At 32.3% G+C, this 14658-nt stretch overlaps 1 protein-coding gene across 1 annotated transcript in view; it reads right to left on the bottom strand.

The window, feature by feature from the left end:
- Window positions 1–6306: 6306 nt before the first annotated feature.
- The window catches only part of LOC100783185 (DNA-directed RNA polymerase 3B, chloroplastic), a 29605-nt gene continuing 21253 nt past the window's right edge, over window positions 6307–14658 (bottom strand). The window contains exons 11-19 of the mRNA XM_003525848.5: window positions 12812–12882; window positions 12445–12529; window positions 12170–12322; window positions 11793–11867; window positions 11540–11629; window positions 8995–9042; window positions 8801–8915; window positions 7938–8041; window positions 6307–7050 (exon numbers count right to left, since the gene is read on the bottom strand). Of these exons, the coding sequence (XP_003525896.1) occupies window positions 6940–7050; window positions 7938–8041; window positions 8801–8915; window positions 8995–9042; window positions 11540–11629; window positions 11793–11867; window positions 12170–12322; window positions 12445–12529; window positions 12812–12882 (852 nt within the window). The 3' untranslated portion in view covers window positions 6307–6939. The remainder of the gene's footprint in view (window positions 7051–7937; window positions 8042–8800; window positions 8916–8994; window positions 9043–11539; window positions 11630–11792; window positions 11868–12169; window positions 12323–12444; window positions 12530–12811; window positions 12883–14658) is intronic.

A 14658-nucleotide genomic window follows, 5' to 3' on the forward strand; every position in this document is an offset into this window, starting at 1 on the left:
GTGTAATCTAAGTAAGCATAATATATCCCTCAAATAAATAAACAAAAAATTTTAACCTTGTAAGTGTATTGTCATAACATGGCTGTAAAGGATGTAACAAAAAATACAAGGAAAAAATTTGTCCCAAAAACATAGAAATTAATTAAATACCTATATGGTATTATACCATAAACTTACCATCATACAAAAGAGGTAGATTACATCGCTAAATAAATAGACATTCCCACACATCCATATTCATAAAAAAAACAAAAAAAACTACTAACATTTTTCCAATGCAGAAAGCCTGAAAGTTGAAATTCATATTTTTTATTGTCAAACAACTCATTTTTTGTGCATTATTCATTGTTTACAATATATGCTTAATTCCAATAGTTAATTAAAATGTAATGTATATTTTAGAAAATAAATTAAATGAGTAATTAATATTATTCTGTTTTATATTTATTTTATTCAAAAACACAATTGAATACATGATGACTTTCAAAAGCATGTTTTAGAAAATAAACAATTCTAAGATGGTTCTTGGTATCATTCTAAGACGGTTCTTTGTTAAGAACCGTCTTAGAAGAATGTGTTCTTTAAGATGGTTTTTTAAAACCGTCGTCAAAAGTCAACACTTTCAATAACGTTGGCTTCAAAGACGGTTATAAACCGTCGTCGTATGTCATATTTCCAGTAATGGATGGTAGATCTGGAATTTAATCTGATATGTTTGGAATTGATTTTGGGCTTAGGGATTTAAATTATTGAGTTATTTTTTATATATTTTTTTTAAGTTTTAAGTGTGACAAATGATTTAATCTTTTTTAAAATACATTGTTTTGGCAGTTTTTAGTGGTAAAAAAATGTGATCAAGTTTAATAATCATAAAAGCAATGATACGTTGGCACTTAATGGCAAAAATGAATGAAAAAAGTTCAAAGACAATGACATGTTGCTGCAAAATTTAAGGACCAAAACCATAAACAAGAGTACTAAAAACTTAATTTACTTCTAAAATTTAAATGTAATACATTGAGTAATTCGATTCCTCAAAAGTCATAATGTGAAGCCATACCACCATTATTATAGTTTTATTACAAAATATATAAATTGGCTACCCTTGTTTTCGCCCGGGGAACATTATTAGTAGGGGTATACATAGTTTCTAACAACGACAATTTAGCATATGGAGACCCAAATTCATATTTTGTTGATTCCATAACTCACAGACATGTTGGTTGAACTAAAGCATTGTCAATTGTCACTAGAACGCAAGACAGTTATCAAAGGATTGAATAAAACTTGTGCTAGCTTAAAGTCGTCTTACAGGAAATTAAAATCAAATTGTTGGCACTGCAATGAGGAATCCAAACTCAGACAAAGCTTCGAAAACCAATTGCATAGCTTTTTCATGTCACTTCCTTGGAATGCACATGCTTGTTAAATTGAATTAACCCTTTTAAACCCATGATGAAGTTCTCACAGCAATGATACAAAAATAAGTTTTTGATTGTTTCAATATTTTTCGCATATTATAATAACTTAATGGTTTTGCTTTAACATTATGTAACACACTAGATCTTATATCAAAACATTAGTCAGACAATTCTCGTTAATTCTTTTTATTCTTGAAATACATGTCAATAAATTAATAGTTTTTTTCAAAACTCGATTAATATTTTATTTTAAAACATATATTGATAAATTTTATTGTAAAACTTGGATAAATAAATTTCATTAAAACTTATAAAAACATATTAATATCATTCATTGAAAGTCAACACAATTAAAAGTCTTCACACATTGTGGCATCCAACACAAGTCTACTCACTATCTCTTAATACTTAAGATACCTCACAAAATTCTAAACTACAACACACGATCTCAACTTCTGAAAAACATACAGAGTAACACTTACTAACACTATAAGGTAATGTTTGTGCTCTCAATACTCTACTACACCTCATGGATTAGGATACTCCAAATCTTTTGTTCCCTTTTTTTCCTACCCAATCCCTATTTTTTGTTCTTCAATTCTATATCTTACCCAACATTAGGCAGTTTCAATTCTTCTTATCTCTCACCTCTTTACTCAACCCGAGACTACCACTCAACTTTTTGAACCGTATTCTTTGAAACTTCCTTAAGGATACAAACACATACCCCAGATTTGAAAACAAGAAGGGTCAACACATTTTAGACATTGCTTCACAAAATTTAACATTAGGAGGGAAAATCATCTAGATGGAGTCCTGAGTGTGCATCTCACAACTCTATCCAAATTTTCTTTCTTCGTTCACAACTTTTTCCTTGCGCGAATGCAAGTAAAATAAATGAAACAACCCTTCTTCCCCTTGGATCAATGATTCACATAAGAATTGGAAATAACATATCCACAGGGATCAAACAACTCACAATAATTGAAGACAACTTACTCATCATCACATCAACTACTTAACCAGGTTCAAAAAATTTACTTTCCTTAGGTTTATCCGGATAAGAAGAAGTCTATATCAAACGAATCACATTAGAATTTAACATGAAGCGATAAGAGACATCATATGTAAGTTACTCATTTATGCCAATTTAATGATGCTCATGAGGACTAAGACACTTCATTCACAAGAATAGTATGCTATTCAAAAGTAGGTTATCGAAATGTGTTTGAATGACTCATGTTCGCAAGGAAAATATCAGTACAAAAGACCTCAATTTACCATACAATTTGATAAGGGGAACAACTTACAGAAAACATTATCGGACAAGAAAATTTGGATTAGTAAAGAATAACCCTATCACCTGTCATATACCCCTTTATAGATAGCAGGATCATGAGAAATACTCAGGATAAAGTATAGTCTAAGGAAACAACTTTATCTCTTAGCTTGGCAATATCTAACTATTTAACTATGCTATTTGTAACTAAATTGTGCCCTAACGAATCTCAAGGTCTTGACATTTCTCTCAACAATGTCGTCTCGAACTAATCCATACATAGCCTTAAACTACTCACCATTTGAGGTGTCTAAACAATCATTACACACAACATAAACAATCAATTCGGGAAAATCCTTACTTGGAATACTAAGTAAGTTACACAAACAATCATTCATCTTGTATACTTGTTTTCACAAGAATAAGAGCACACAACACAAACAACAAACAAGTCCATACCCCAGTCTTGATAAGGTCCATACCCCAATAAGAGCACATAACTATCACACTTGACATAAATGACTATAGTACTTAACACCACTGACTGTCATTCTTGACATAGTTAAATACTACACTTGACATCATTGATAATCACACTGGACACAACTGACTATCACACTCAACACATAATAGGAGCCAACAATGCCACCAAGCCTCCAAGGTATTTGTGGTCTTACACAACCACATTGATGACAATTAGGAGTGATCGCCACATAGGGTACAACATATACTAATCTCCAAGCTCATAACTCCAAAAAGTATAGTCTCGAAGCCGATCAGGAGTAGCAAAGTGAGGCTTGTGAGTTTCCCACGCCAAATGAGTGCACCAAATGTCAGGTATTCACCACTCGCTAATTCTCCAAGGTACTTTGAACCTCTTCACCCAATATATCTTAGTGTACCCTATAAATCATCTATTTCTCAACATAAACTTCATTTCTCACATATGGAACATAATCATACACCTTACTATCTTATAGATAGAACATAACAACATACCTCACCATCTCACAGATGGACCATAATCATATACCTCACCATCTTATAAATGGAATCTAACCATAACCAGACCATCTCACAGATGAATCCTAATAACAAAACATGTCATCTCATAAATGGGATAAAACTAATGATTCCATACTCTTCCTTCAATCTTCTTGCTTCTTTTTGCCATATTGCGTGTTTAGCCTTCATGTCGTGTACAACACACAAAACAAACATTCATACACACATAAAGAGAGACAAGGATCAAGCCTATATACTACTCTCAGGGAATCATTCTAGGACCCTCAAGTGATAGAAATCACTTTCCACCCAAATCTACCAAAAATTCGACGACATAATGACTATATTTACAACATCTCAAAATTTATAACCAACAATTTTTCGAGGGTCGGACACCCCCGAACTTAGACCAAAATGCATACATGTGAATATCAATATATTGTAGAACTATAAATCACACACCATAGATACAAGTGTCAGAGTTCACACTTTTTTAATCTTAGGCATGCATAACAAATAATAAAATTTCATCATTCATTCATATCTTAGCAATCACACTAGCAAACAATATATTCAAGTTCACAGTGGATCGTAGAGAGCAGTTCTCAGGACTTCTTGACACTTTCCCTAGGGTTTTCTTCATTCTAAATCCATTTCTAGTCTTAGAATTACCTAATTAAGTAATCTAATGTCTAGTATCAAGTTGTTGCCCTGTTTTACAAAGTTCCACTCTTAAACTTGTCTTCAAATTTTGAAGTGTTTTTAGAAATTAGTTTTTCATAAATCTTATATGCTACCCTATATTTTCACACCTAAAAAACTCATTTTTTAGGTCAAAACTTTAAGAATAACAGTTCATACAACTATGACAATCAGTTCAATTTTGTGACAAATTTAATCCTACAAAATATCCTTAAATTGATTTTGTTCATAACTTTTGCTAGAAAACTCTTATTTAAGTGAAATTTAAGGATAACCCTATGTTTTAAGACTCAAAGAACTCATTTTTAAGCTTAAAACTTCCAAAAAAGAAATATATCATCCAGTTCCAGTCATGGTAATAGATAAAAAATTTAAACATCAACACAACATGCAATGAAGCCTAGCTTCCAAAGACAACAAGGTTAGGGTTCAACAAGTGGAAAGACCCCCCCCCCCCCCCCCCCTCCCTTTACCTCTTGTAGTCTCCACGTGAAAGAGAAGGGTACCAAGAATAAAGTTCTCTTGAGTCAAAATAACCTTCAACAAAACTCGAGAACATGAGAGAAGTTTCAAGTGATGAAGATGAATGAACAAGGCTAAAGTGAAGGGTGAACTTGATTACGAACACTTCTAGGATTCAAGGTTTCTAGACCAACCCTCGAGAGCAAGAAGTTTTGCTGCTCTAAACTCCCTTAGAAGCTGATATGAAAATGAGAGGAAATGGCAAGGCTTTAGGTTTTTAATGAAGCTTGTAAGTGTGCTTAAGGCTTTGGTCCAATGGATTAAGGTGTTGGCTTATCTTAGTCACTCAATTTTGACTCATGAATGACTTGGAAATTATCTACATCAAGCCCACAATGGTTTCCTTTTGAATTTTCTACTAAAAATGGTTAAAGTAGAAGAGTTTTGCCAAAAATTGGTATTCTTGTTTTTCACCAAAACCATTAAATTCTATCCTAAACGTCTTGATCACTGTGTTAATCTCCCTAGTATTACGAGTAACTAGAGTGAACCTCTCACAAAGATCATTCTCACACAGAGCTAAATTACACTGTCACTCAGTGTACAACGTAATTTTGTTACAGATGAAATTTTTGTTAAGTAGTTTCCATATCCTTGTCAAGGTAGACTAAACAAATTATTTACACTAAGTATAGACATATATAGCACGCAAATTCTATAATTAAAAACATACAAGTATTGAAATTAAATTCATACATACACAAATGACACAACACAATTTCTCTGTCAGTCTGAGTTGTAATTTTTCACTGTGTTACAACTCTAACTTATTTTAATTATTCTACATCATATAACCAAACACTTTAATTAGTCACCAACTAATTAAACTAAAATTCTATTTTTAAACTAGTTGTATAGTTATTTACAAAAATGTTCTCCACTTTAAACTCTTATAATTTAATTAACCCTTTTCTAACTTTATGAAATCTAGATAACCATTAATCAACCTTCATTATCGCCACTTAATTTTTAATTTATTTACATTAATTACTAATATTCTTCTTTCAAGCTTCTAATTCTATTTCTAAACCAAAATCTAATTATTAACATCTAGGCCATTAATGAGTTGACCATTATTTGACCAAAGATTTTCTCTGAATTATTCTTATTCTTTCTAGACTTTAGGTTAAAAACTTAAGATCTTAACCATGTTTAGGTATCATATGATCACATCTCATTTTCTACCTAAAAACACTACTCAATCACACAACAAAACAATAACATTATCTACCACACACATGGAAAATAGAAATGTTACACATTACATGAGTGCAGACAGCGGTATGCAAACCATAAAACAGATACTTGTGGCCTAAATACATAATAATTGACGGCATTTTCATTCATAGTATTAAAGGAAATACAATAAAATTTTGCTTTTAAAAATAATTAAAATTCATAGCATTAAAGTAACAGGATACTGTCCAATTTAAAGCTGAGATAACAAGGACGAACTACACTATACTTCTGTATTTCTTCTCAATATACGACTTTATAATTGCATTTCCGCTGATAACTTTATATGCTATATATAATACATTTATCATATATTTTACAAGTAAAAAATGCATAGTCAAAGTTAGCCCTAGGTTCCGCACTGTACAGAAGATTCTGCTGCAAGCAGTTGGCAGTACACACGTCTATTGCGCAGCAGCAACTCAATTCAGGTGTTGGATATCACCAACATTAAAATTTCATGATGAATTTCCTTCCCTGAATGTTGATTATAAATTTGGGGGGTCATTAAAGCTTCTCCCTGATGCTGCCTTATGTTGAATAGATCTTCACATCAGTAAAGTCCTGACTTCTTAGGATTCAAGAACAAGATACCTTTTCAAATATTATCAGAACCTACTTTCTTTCCTTCTTGGCCTTCTCCATAAGCAATGTTGGATCACCAATCCCATCTCCAAACAGGATGAATTGCACCCCATAAGTTCATCCATATTTTGCATTGAAAGTAAAGAATACTTTCAGTGCAACTTATAGTTGTTGAATGTGGAGAATTGCTCAGTTGAAGAAGTATGGAGAATCAAGAACCTTCTGTAAGTCAAAATCACCTCTCTTTGGCAATGGAGGGAAAGCCAACCCTGGATATGTAGTCTGGAAGCCCTCAAGCAACTGTCAACAAATCACAACAAATCAAAGTTTCATCATGAGAAGGTTAAAGAAAACACAGCCTATGGCTTTTGTTTTATCCACTCTGGAGCTCTAAAATGGTACATTTTGGATTACACGGACGATATCATTAAGCATAAGTTTAATTTCAACTTAGATGTTATGTCAGTTTAATATTGGTCAATGGATAAATATTTTTTTAAGAAACATAGGATTATCTCAACTAACATCTGCAATAGTACGTAGTAGGATCAGCTGAGCTTTAAGATTTCCTAGTTCACAGGGAAAGTAATTTATAAAACTACGTGAATAAATAAATATTAAATCAATTCAACAATAATATAAAAAGTGCACAAGACTCCCACCAAGTGGGGTTTGGGGAGGGTAGATGCTGGTAGGCTTGCCCCCACAAAAGCAAAGACCTTTTCTAAGATTTAAAATTCATGACCTTCAGGTCAAGTCCCTTGGCAGCAGCAACCTTACCATTGCATGAAGACTTTACCTCAATTCCACAATAAAATAAATTTAATTTAAATTTTGAGGCAATAGAAACCCAATAATACTTAAGCTTCCAGATTCCAGAGTTCTAGTTCTGGTGTCCTCATATTAATGAACGTGTGCAAGTCTTCCGATGTCTATTTGCAAGTTCCAGAAAAATTAATAACCTCAATATGAATTGCAAAATGGATAAATTTCAAAGAAAATTGTTTTCTTTTGCATTTTTGCACTCATTTTACAAAATATTTTTAGATTAAGAAATTCTGTAACTTCACCCACAATAAAGGTCAATATGAACTTGCATATATTTGACAGTGAGACGGAAAATATTAATTTTTCTCCATGTTCCTAGAATATAAGTATACATTTCTCAGGCCACAGCAAGAACTTACATTTTCAAGTATAGGCATGTTATAAAGCTCCACAAATTTTTCTCTTAGAATCTGATTCATTTTCTCAACATCGCATGGGTGTGTCCAAAACGAATCATGAACCCCTGCAAACAATCATTTCTCAAAAATTAAGCAGGAAGAAACATATAAGAAAAGAAAAAGAAGGCATATTTCTCCCATAGACATTTCCCCACACCAAATTTCTCGAAGTTAAGCATAAAAAGTGAAAATAAATCTAAATATATTTACAGAACATGAAAGCTAAAACTGAATTTATGTTCATAAAAATGGATTAACCTAAATTTTCTCATCCGTCAAAGCACGATTTTGAGATCTTCAGTATTGAACACGTATTTAATAAGACAAACTGAGAGGTTTGAGATGAAGAAAACAGAAAAAGGATCAAGACACAATAATGAAAGAATGACATTTCAACTATAGAAACTATGATATACGACCAATCCTACTCATACTAAGTGAACTAAAGATTGAATTTTCTGTCTCACAAAAGAGAGAGCAAGCAAGTTTCTGCATGCAATTTTCAGAAATTAATCACTAATTTCACATATAGCAATTCTATTAGTTTCCCTGTTGATGAACTTAACTAGAAGAATGGATTTTATAAAGAAACTCCTCTAAATGCAAGCCTACAGCAAACTGCATTTTATTTACAATTACAATTGTAAAAGTAACTAATTCCAACTCCATCCCTACTTCCAAATGCAATTAAACAAACACCAAAGGCAAATAGACAATTTCTATACATTTAAAAAGTATAACAAACTAATATTTATGAATTTATTATTCTATAGGGAAACTTCACATATGTTTATTATTTCATTGGTAAAATGTTGTCTTCAAACCTGCAAAACATAATCCAGCATCATTGCAGGCTAGAGCAGTCATCATCATGTGTGAACTATCCAATGAATGTACAAAGTTAGGAGGAAATGCACTTCTCTGCTTCTTGACAGATACCTGGAATACACAGTCTTAATAACGAAAATAGTTCAGAAAGAAAAGAAAAGTGGAATATGAAAAGATTATGTATACTTACTGCACTTCCCTCCCTCTGCAAAGCCAAAAGCTGAAGAGATGTTCTTATCTGCAGTCCATGGTTAGATTCATTATTAAAATGTATGGAGATCAGCCAAAAAGTTTAAATCCATATAATTTTATTAAAATGTATAGTTATCGGCACCTGGCCATGGATTTCTATTTTCTATAATTTATATTATCAATGTCATACACAGTCAACTCTAGTTTACTGAAAACTGGATTAGAGATGCATTTCTCAACCAAAAACTACAGCTTACTGGTCAAGACATTTATGAGGAAATATCAGGTTGTCAATATGCTACTAAATATTAATTCCAAATGCAACAGAACGCAATGTCCACTATCACTAATATATTATTACATACTGTGTAGGCAGACTGTTGATCTAGGCCTGGCCCACTGTATTAGAGTGTAAATGTAAACAAGCATTTTTGCTTAGTAGGCTTTTCTTTTCTGTTTTCTGGACTGGGCCCAGCACTGATTGCTAGCCCACTGATTAGTCAGTTACTGACTCATGTGCTCTATATATAGATGCACTCTAACTGTTGTAACTAACTTTTCTCATTCAATAATACATTCTAGTTTCTCTAAGATAGTCAGAGCCTATCCTAGATCCATTAATGGGTCACTCACTATATTATCCGCGCACCAAGTCCAAAAGTGGTGGGCGTGAGGGGGTGTATTGGAAAAAATCCAAATCTCACATCGGCTAGAGATAAGGTCAAGATAGAGTATAGAGTTAGCTTTTAGAATTGAGTTAGGCTCAAAAAGTCCACATTCTGATACACTGTACTGTCTAGTCTGTAGGACTTTTTATTTGCCATCCCATTGTTGAGTTACTATTGTAATTGTTGAAATTATCGCCTTAGGGAAAGATGGAGAAGAGAGAAATATACATAAATAAGATGTAATACAAAACACTACCCTACACTCCTATTTATACTAATATTCTGGACCAACTAGCACAAGCTAAACTCAGTAATACTGTAATACCACTTAAATAATAAGGCTACTAACACAACAGAAATTCTAATATTCTAAGACATCCTCTCAAACCAAAACTTACAAAAATAAACACACTAAAAAGTACATATTACGCTCAATAATCCAGTTTATAGATATTCCAACTCTTTAGTTTTATTTAAAGCTACTTATCTCATCCAATGAAAAAATAATATTTATAAAATAAAATATTTTGTAAAATTAATTTAATTTAAATATAACTATTCTAATAATGATGAAAAAAATATTAAAGTACAAATATTTAAAACTTTTTAATTTTTAAAAATGTCAAAAATTTATTTAATTAATAAATTTGTTTTAATGGTGATTTAGAAATAATTATATATATAATATTAATTAAAGTATTTTAAATATTGATTACAAATGATAAAATATATAAATCATTATATATTATTGTTCAATAATATTTTTAAGGAGATAAAAAACAAGTTGATTTTAAACATAAATCGTTCGTATTACTTTTTAGATAGTTATTGTACAACTAATACATAAAATGAAATACCACACATTAATTAACAAAATATTATTTAACAAATATGAATAAAAAATCCAATGAATCAAAAAAAATATTAATTAACAAACTATATATATAATACATCATCACCTACAGGCTATAAAAGCCAAAAATACTTGGGCAATTGTACAAACGCACATGTAGGAGTATGCCAATAAAAGATCAGCTTTTAGTCGTGTAAACTTGGACAAATGTACATGGCGGTAATCAAATAAGAATTTGCTAGAAAAAATGCTCTGCATAAGCAGAGGAGAAGCAACTCCAAAGGAGCTTTTGTAGAAGCTCCTTTTATTTAAGATTTATACTATAAAATAAGCTCCTTATAACTTTAAGAACTTTAATATAAATACTGTTTGGCCCAGCTTCTCCTTTTAAGGAGAAAAAAAAGCTAAAATTAAGCAGAGCCAAACACTACCTTAGAATGGCACCAGCTCAAGATGGCCAAACTCTTACTTTCAACATGTTATCCAGAGCTTGACAAGAGACAACTATTTGTGCCTTCCGGTGGACCCTATTGGAGCTAAAAAAAAATTCTGCCAGTAACTGTCTCCTTTCCGGTTTTCAGCTCATGCCACTACTCAGCAATTTCCCCTTTTTCCAGTCACTTCCAGCTCTGCTTTGCCACTGTCGGTTGATGTCCTCTCCCGCTGGCGACCACACACCGCCACTTCTGGTCATGTCACCTTTATTTTTTGGCTGTCACTAACTGCCTTGTATATTTATATGTAACAAGCTCAGTGCATATGATTCATATGCTCCAACTTGAGAGGGAGTGCATATGATATACTATATCATGGTCTTTTTGTCATGGGACTATTTGAGGTTCTATGTAATTACAGTAATAAGGCAATTAGGAGATCTGCAATTTTTCCTTTATTTATTATTCATAGAATATAATAATATGCTCTGCTGTGTAATACACTCCTGGATTCAGTTGTCTCATATTTTCTCTTCCTTTCAACAAAAACCAAAAAGAAAAGAAAATATCAATATATAGAAGGCTCACCTGATAACGTTCAGTTTTACAGTATGGTTGTACAACAGGAAGACCAAGAGGAGTGGTCCAGCAAACAGCCTGGTTTTCACAAGCAATCACCTGTAGAAATGTTTCAGAACCACCCTTTTCAGGAAGAGAGACAAAGCAAAGAAATATGAAACCACACATATATGCATAAACCCATAAGCAAAGTACCAAAAGTAACTAATAGGACCCATGGCATCATTTGGAATCCAACATACTGTGTGATAAGAGAGCTAACCTTTGCACAATCTCCAAGCCAACCCATAATGCCACGTGCAGCTTCAAAAACTTCTCCAAGGGCAGCCAATGTCACCTATAGAAATTAAGTTTGAAAATGTTGATCAAACTACCTGATATGAACCAGAATGATAAGAGAATTTGAATGCATTAAGAAACCTGATAGAATGTATAAGCATGTCAATAAAGATTTTTCTTTCTTTGTTTTTGCATCAATGCAGAGATCTTAGTAGAAAGAAAACTTTGCTGTTCTATCTAAGTATTAACCATTCAAGGAGGAAGTGATCTCACAATGCAATGATAATAATTGCACATTAAGGCAGCTCATTGCAATCTCTAACAGCTAAAATCCTAGAATATAATGTAGCTGATACTCACCTTAGCTGCATAGCAAGATGCAGCATATAAAAGTCTATCATCAGTGACGAAACCTTTCTCCCCTAATCTTCTCTTAATTTGCTCCCGTGCCCCAATATAAGTAACACCATAAACAGAAGTCATTACTGTCTGTTTGACCAGTTTCCTATCAATCTGAATACTTTCAAAAGTTTAGAGTAGAACAGATAGAAAAAAGAGACCATAGCCAATTGCTGGAGTATAAATTTTATCATTTAGCAATTAGCACAACTTTGAAACTTGAAATCAAGACCGACCTGATCAATCAACACCTTTGCTAACAAAGCATTTGGAAAGGTATCCGGGTCTTTGTTGCTGTCTTGTCTCATTATATCATAAACCCTGCCCATATTACAATTTCAGTGTCTATAATATTAATAGTCCAAAGTAATTATGACAAGAATATGATGAATCACAAAAGATCTTCTGAGTTTGGATAGTTTACACAAGAACAGTATAGGTCATGAAGTAAGATTTAACAAAAATGCAACTACCCCAATGAAAAACACCAAACATGTAAACATTTCTATCCAGTGAGGGAGCACAGTAATAACAAGAAAGGCTTGGATGTCAATATAGTAACAGCATCAAAAGCGAAACACAGCTGAAATGAATTTAATATACCTAACAGCAATCTCTGTGTAAACATCAGCAGGTTTCTCTTTAGCAACCAAGTTAACTGCAGCAGCCTCCAGCTGAGAAAGTACATTTATTCCAGTAAAGTGAGAATAGTAAATGTCACTAATCAGAAAAGGCAAATAATACAGAATAATTTATCACTTTAACCACCCTAGTAATGGAAGGCAGTGGATCAAAAGTAAAGAAGGGACCATATATGTGTGCGGGACAGATTAATGAACTCTGCGCTGACAAAGATCACTTTAGCCATTTTAGAGTGTGATTAAATAACAAACACCTTATTTGCCATACAAATGTAATTATCAATCATTGCAATCATGAGTTGTTTCAGGCGATACTGATCAATGACTCAGGTGGTTAGGAAAATAGAACATCACTAAAAAGAATGACCAATTTTAAATAGATCTAATCTGATAGAGGACTATCCAAGGAGGAAGAGTTTGGCTTGGGTGGACTCAACATGGACGGAGTCACTTGAGTAAGGAGTAAGAGATTTTAATAACAACTTGTCGAGAGATTAAATTCTCTCATGGAGGAAAGAGAAGAAGGAATCTCATAAATTTTAGCCAACTTTTAAAATAAGATTTATTTTTGTTTTTAATTGTATTTTGGGTCTATTTTTGGACTTGTAATGGGCTACTATCTTTTTATTATTTTTAAGTCTTTTACTTATTAGATTAGTTATTGGGCCTTAGGCCTAATTTAGGGTTATTAATAGGAGTTATAAATAGACTCCTTAAACACTTTGTTGATAGTTTTTGATGAAATTTCAGATTAGGCACAGATAAGCGGTGTCTCTCTGGGTTCTTATGTGAAACCTTAGGTTCTTAACAAAGAATTCTATTTCTTCGTGGCGAATCATTCTCGTTGTTCTTTCCATCTCCTTTTCTAATTCCGCTTTTTTTCCTTTTTATTTTCACCATTTAAGAGTTTCAAATAGGTCCCCATACTAAAAATTGGTTCCCCAAATTAGGATTACATCAAGATCCAACATAGAAGAAAGGAAACTAATCACTACATTTAACTAGAAGCATGTTGATGCAAATAAATTTAAAACCAATGACTGAAAGAAAGGGAAAGCAATTAGCAAATTATAAATCATAAGATTGCTATCACTTAATTGTAAAATTACAGGCCATGAATATACCATCATATGAAGGTAATGAAGCATCAAAAAGCTGCCAAAATAATATAAAACAAAAAGGAAGACTATTTTTCTATGAATTGAATAAGCCTGTATTGATATTATTATTATTTTTTTTATCGGCAAAAATATGCATGTATTATATATATATATATATATATATATGTAATCAGTACAAGAAGTACTAAAATCTGAACATCCCAGTGTACATGTTGTCAATGTAAGATTATGGTATCAAAATATGCTTGAGATATTAGAATATCATAACCCCCATCTCTGAGCACACTGGAATACTCATTACAAAAAGTATCTATGGTCTAATCCCTCACCTATACAAGAATCCAGATTTAATATTACTGAACCAAAAATGGAACGACAGCTCAAAATCCTTATCTAAATATCTAAACCACATCCAGCATAAGAAAATTGCATCCTCCATCAATTTGTCCATTAAAATCCTCATTTGAGAATACAATTCTATTTCTATGATTCCACATGCTGTATTGATACTATGACTCACAGGAGTACTAGAAAGTGGTTATTTTATTTCAATACACTAACAAAACTTGTCAAGGACCCACTTTCATAAAAGCATAATTTGTTAGGTAAAGGCCCATTAATGATTTTACATTTATAACACACCATGCATGAACTGTTAGGTTTAAAGTGTGAACAATTTATAGACTGA

This window comes from Glycine max, chromosome 6 (genome assembly GCF_000004515.6).
Source record: "Glycine max cultivar Williams 82 chromosome 6, Glycine_max_v4.0, whole genome shotgun sequence".
Classification (NCBI taxonomy): Eukaryota; Viridiplantae; Streptophyta; class Magnoliopsida; order Fabales; family Fabaceae; genus Glycine; species Glycine max.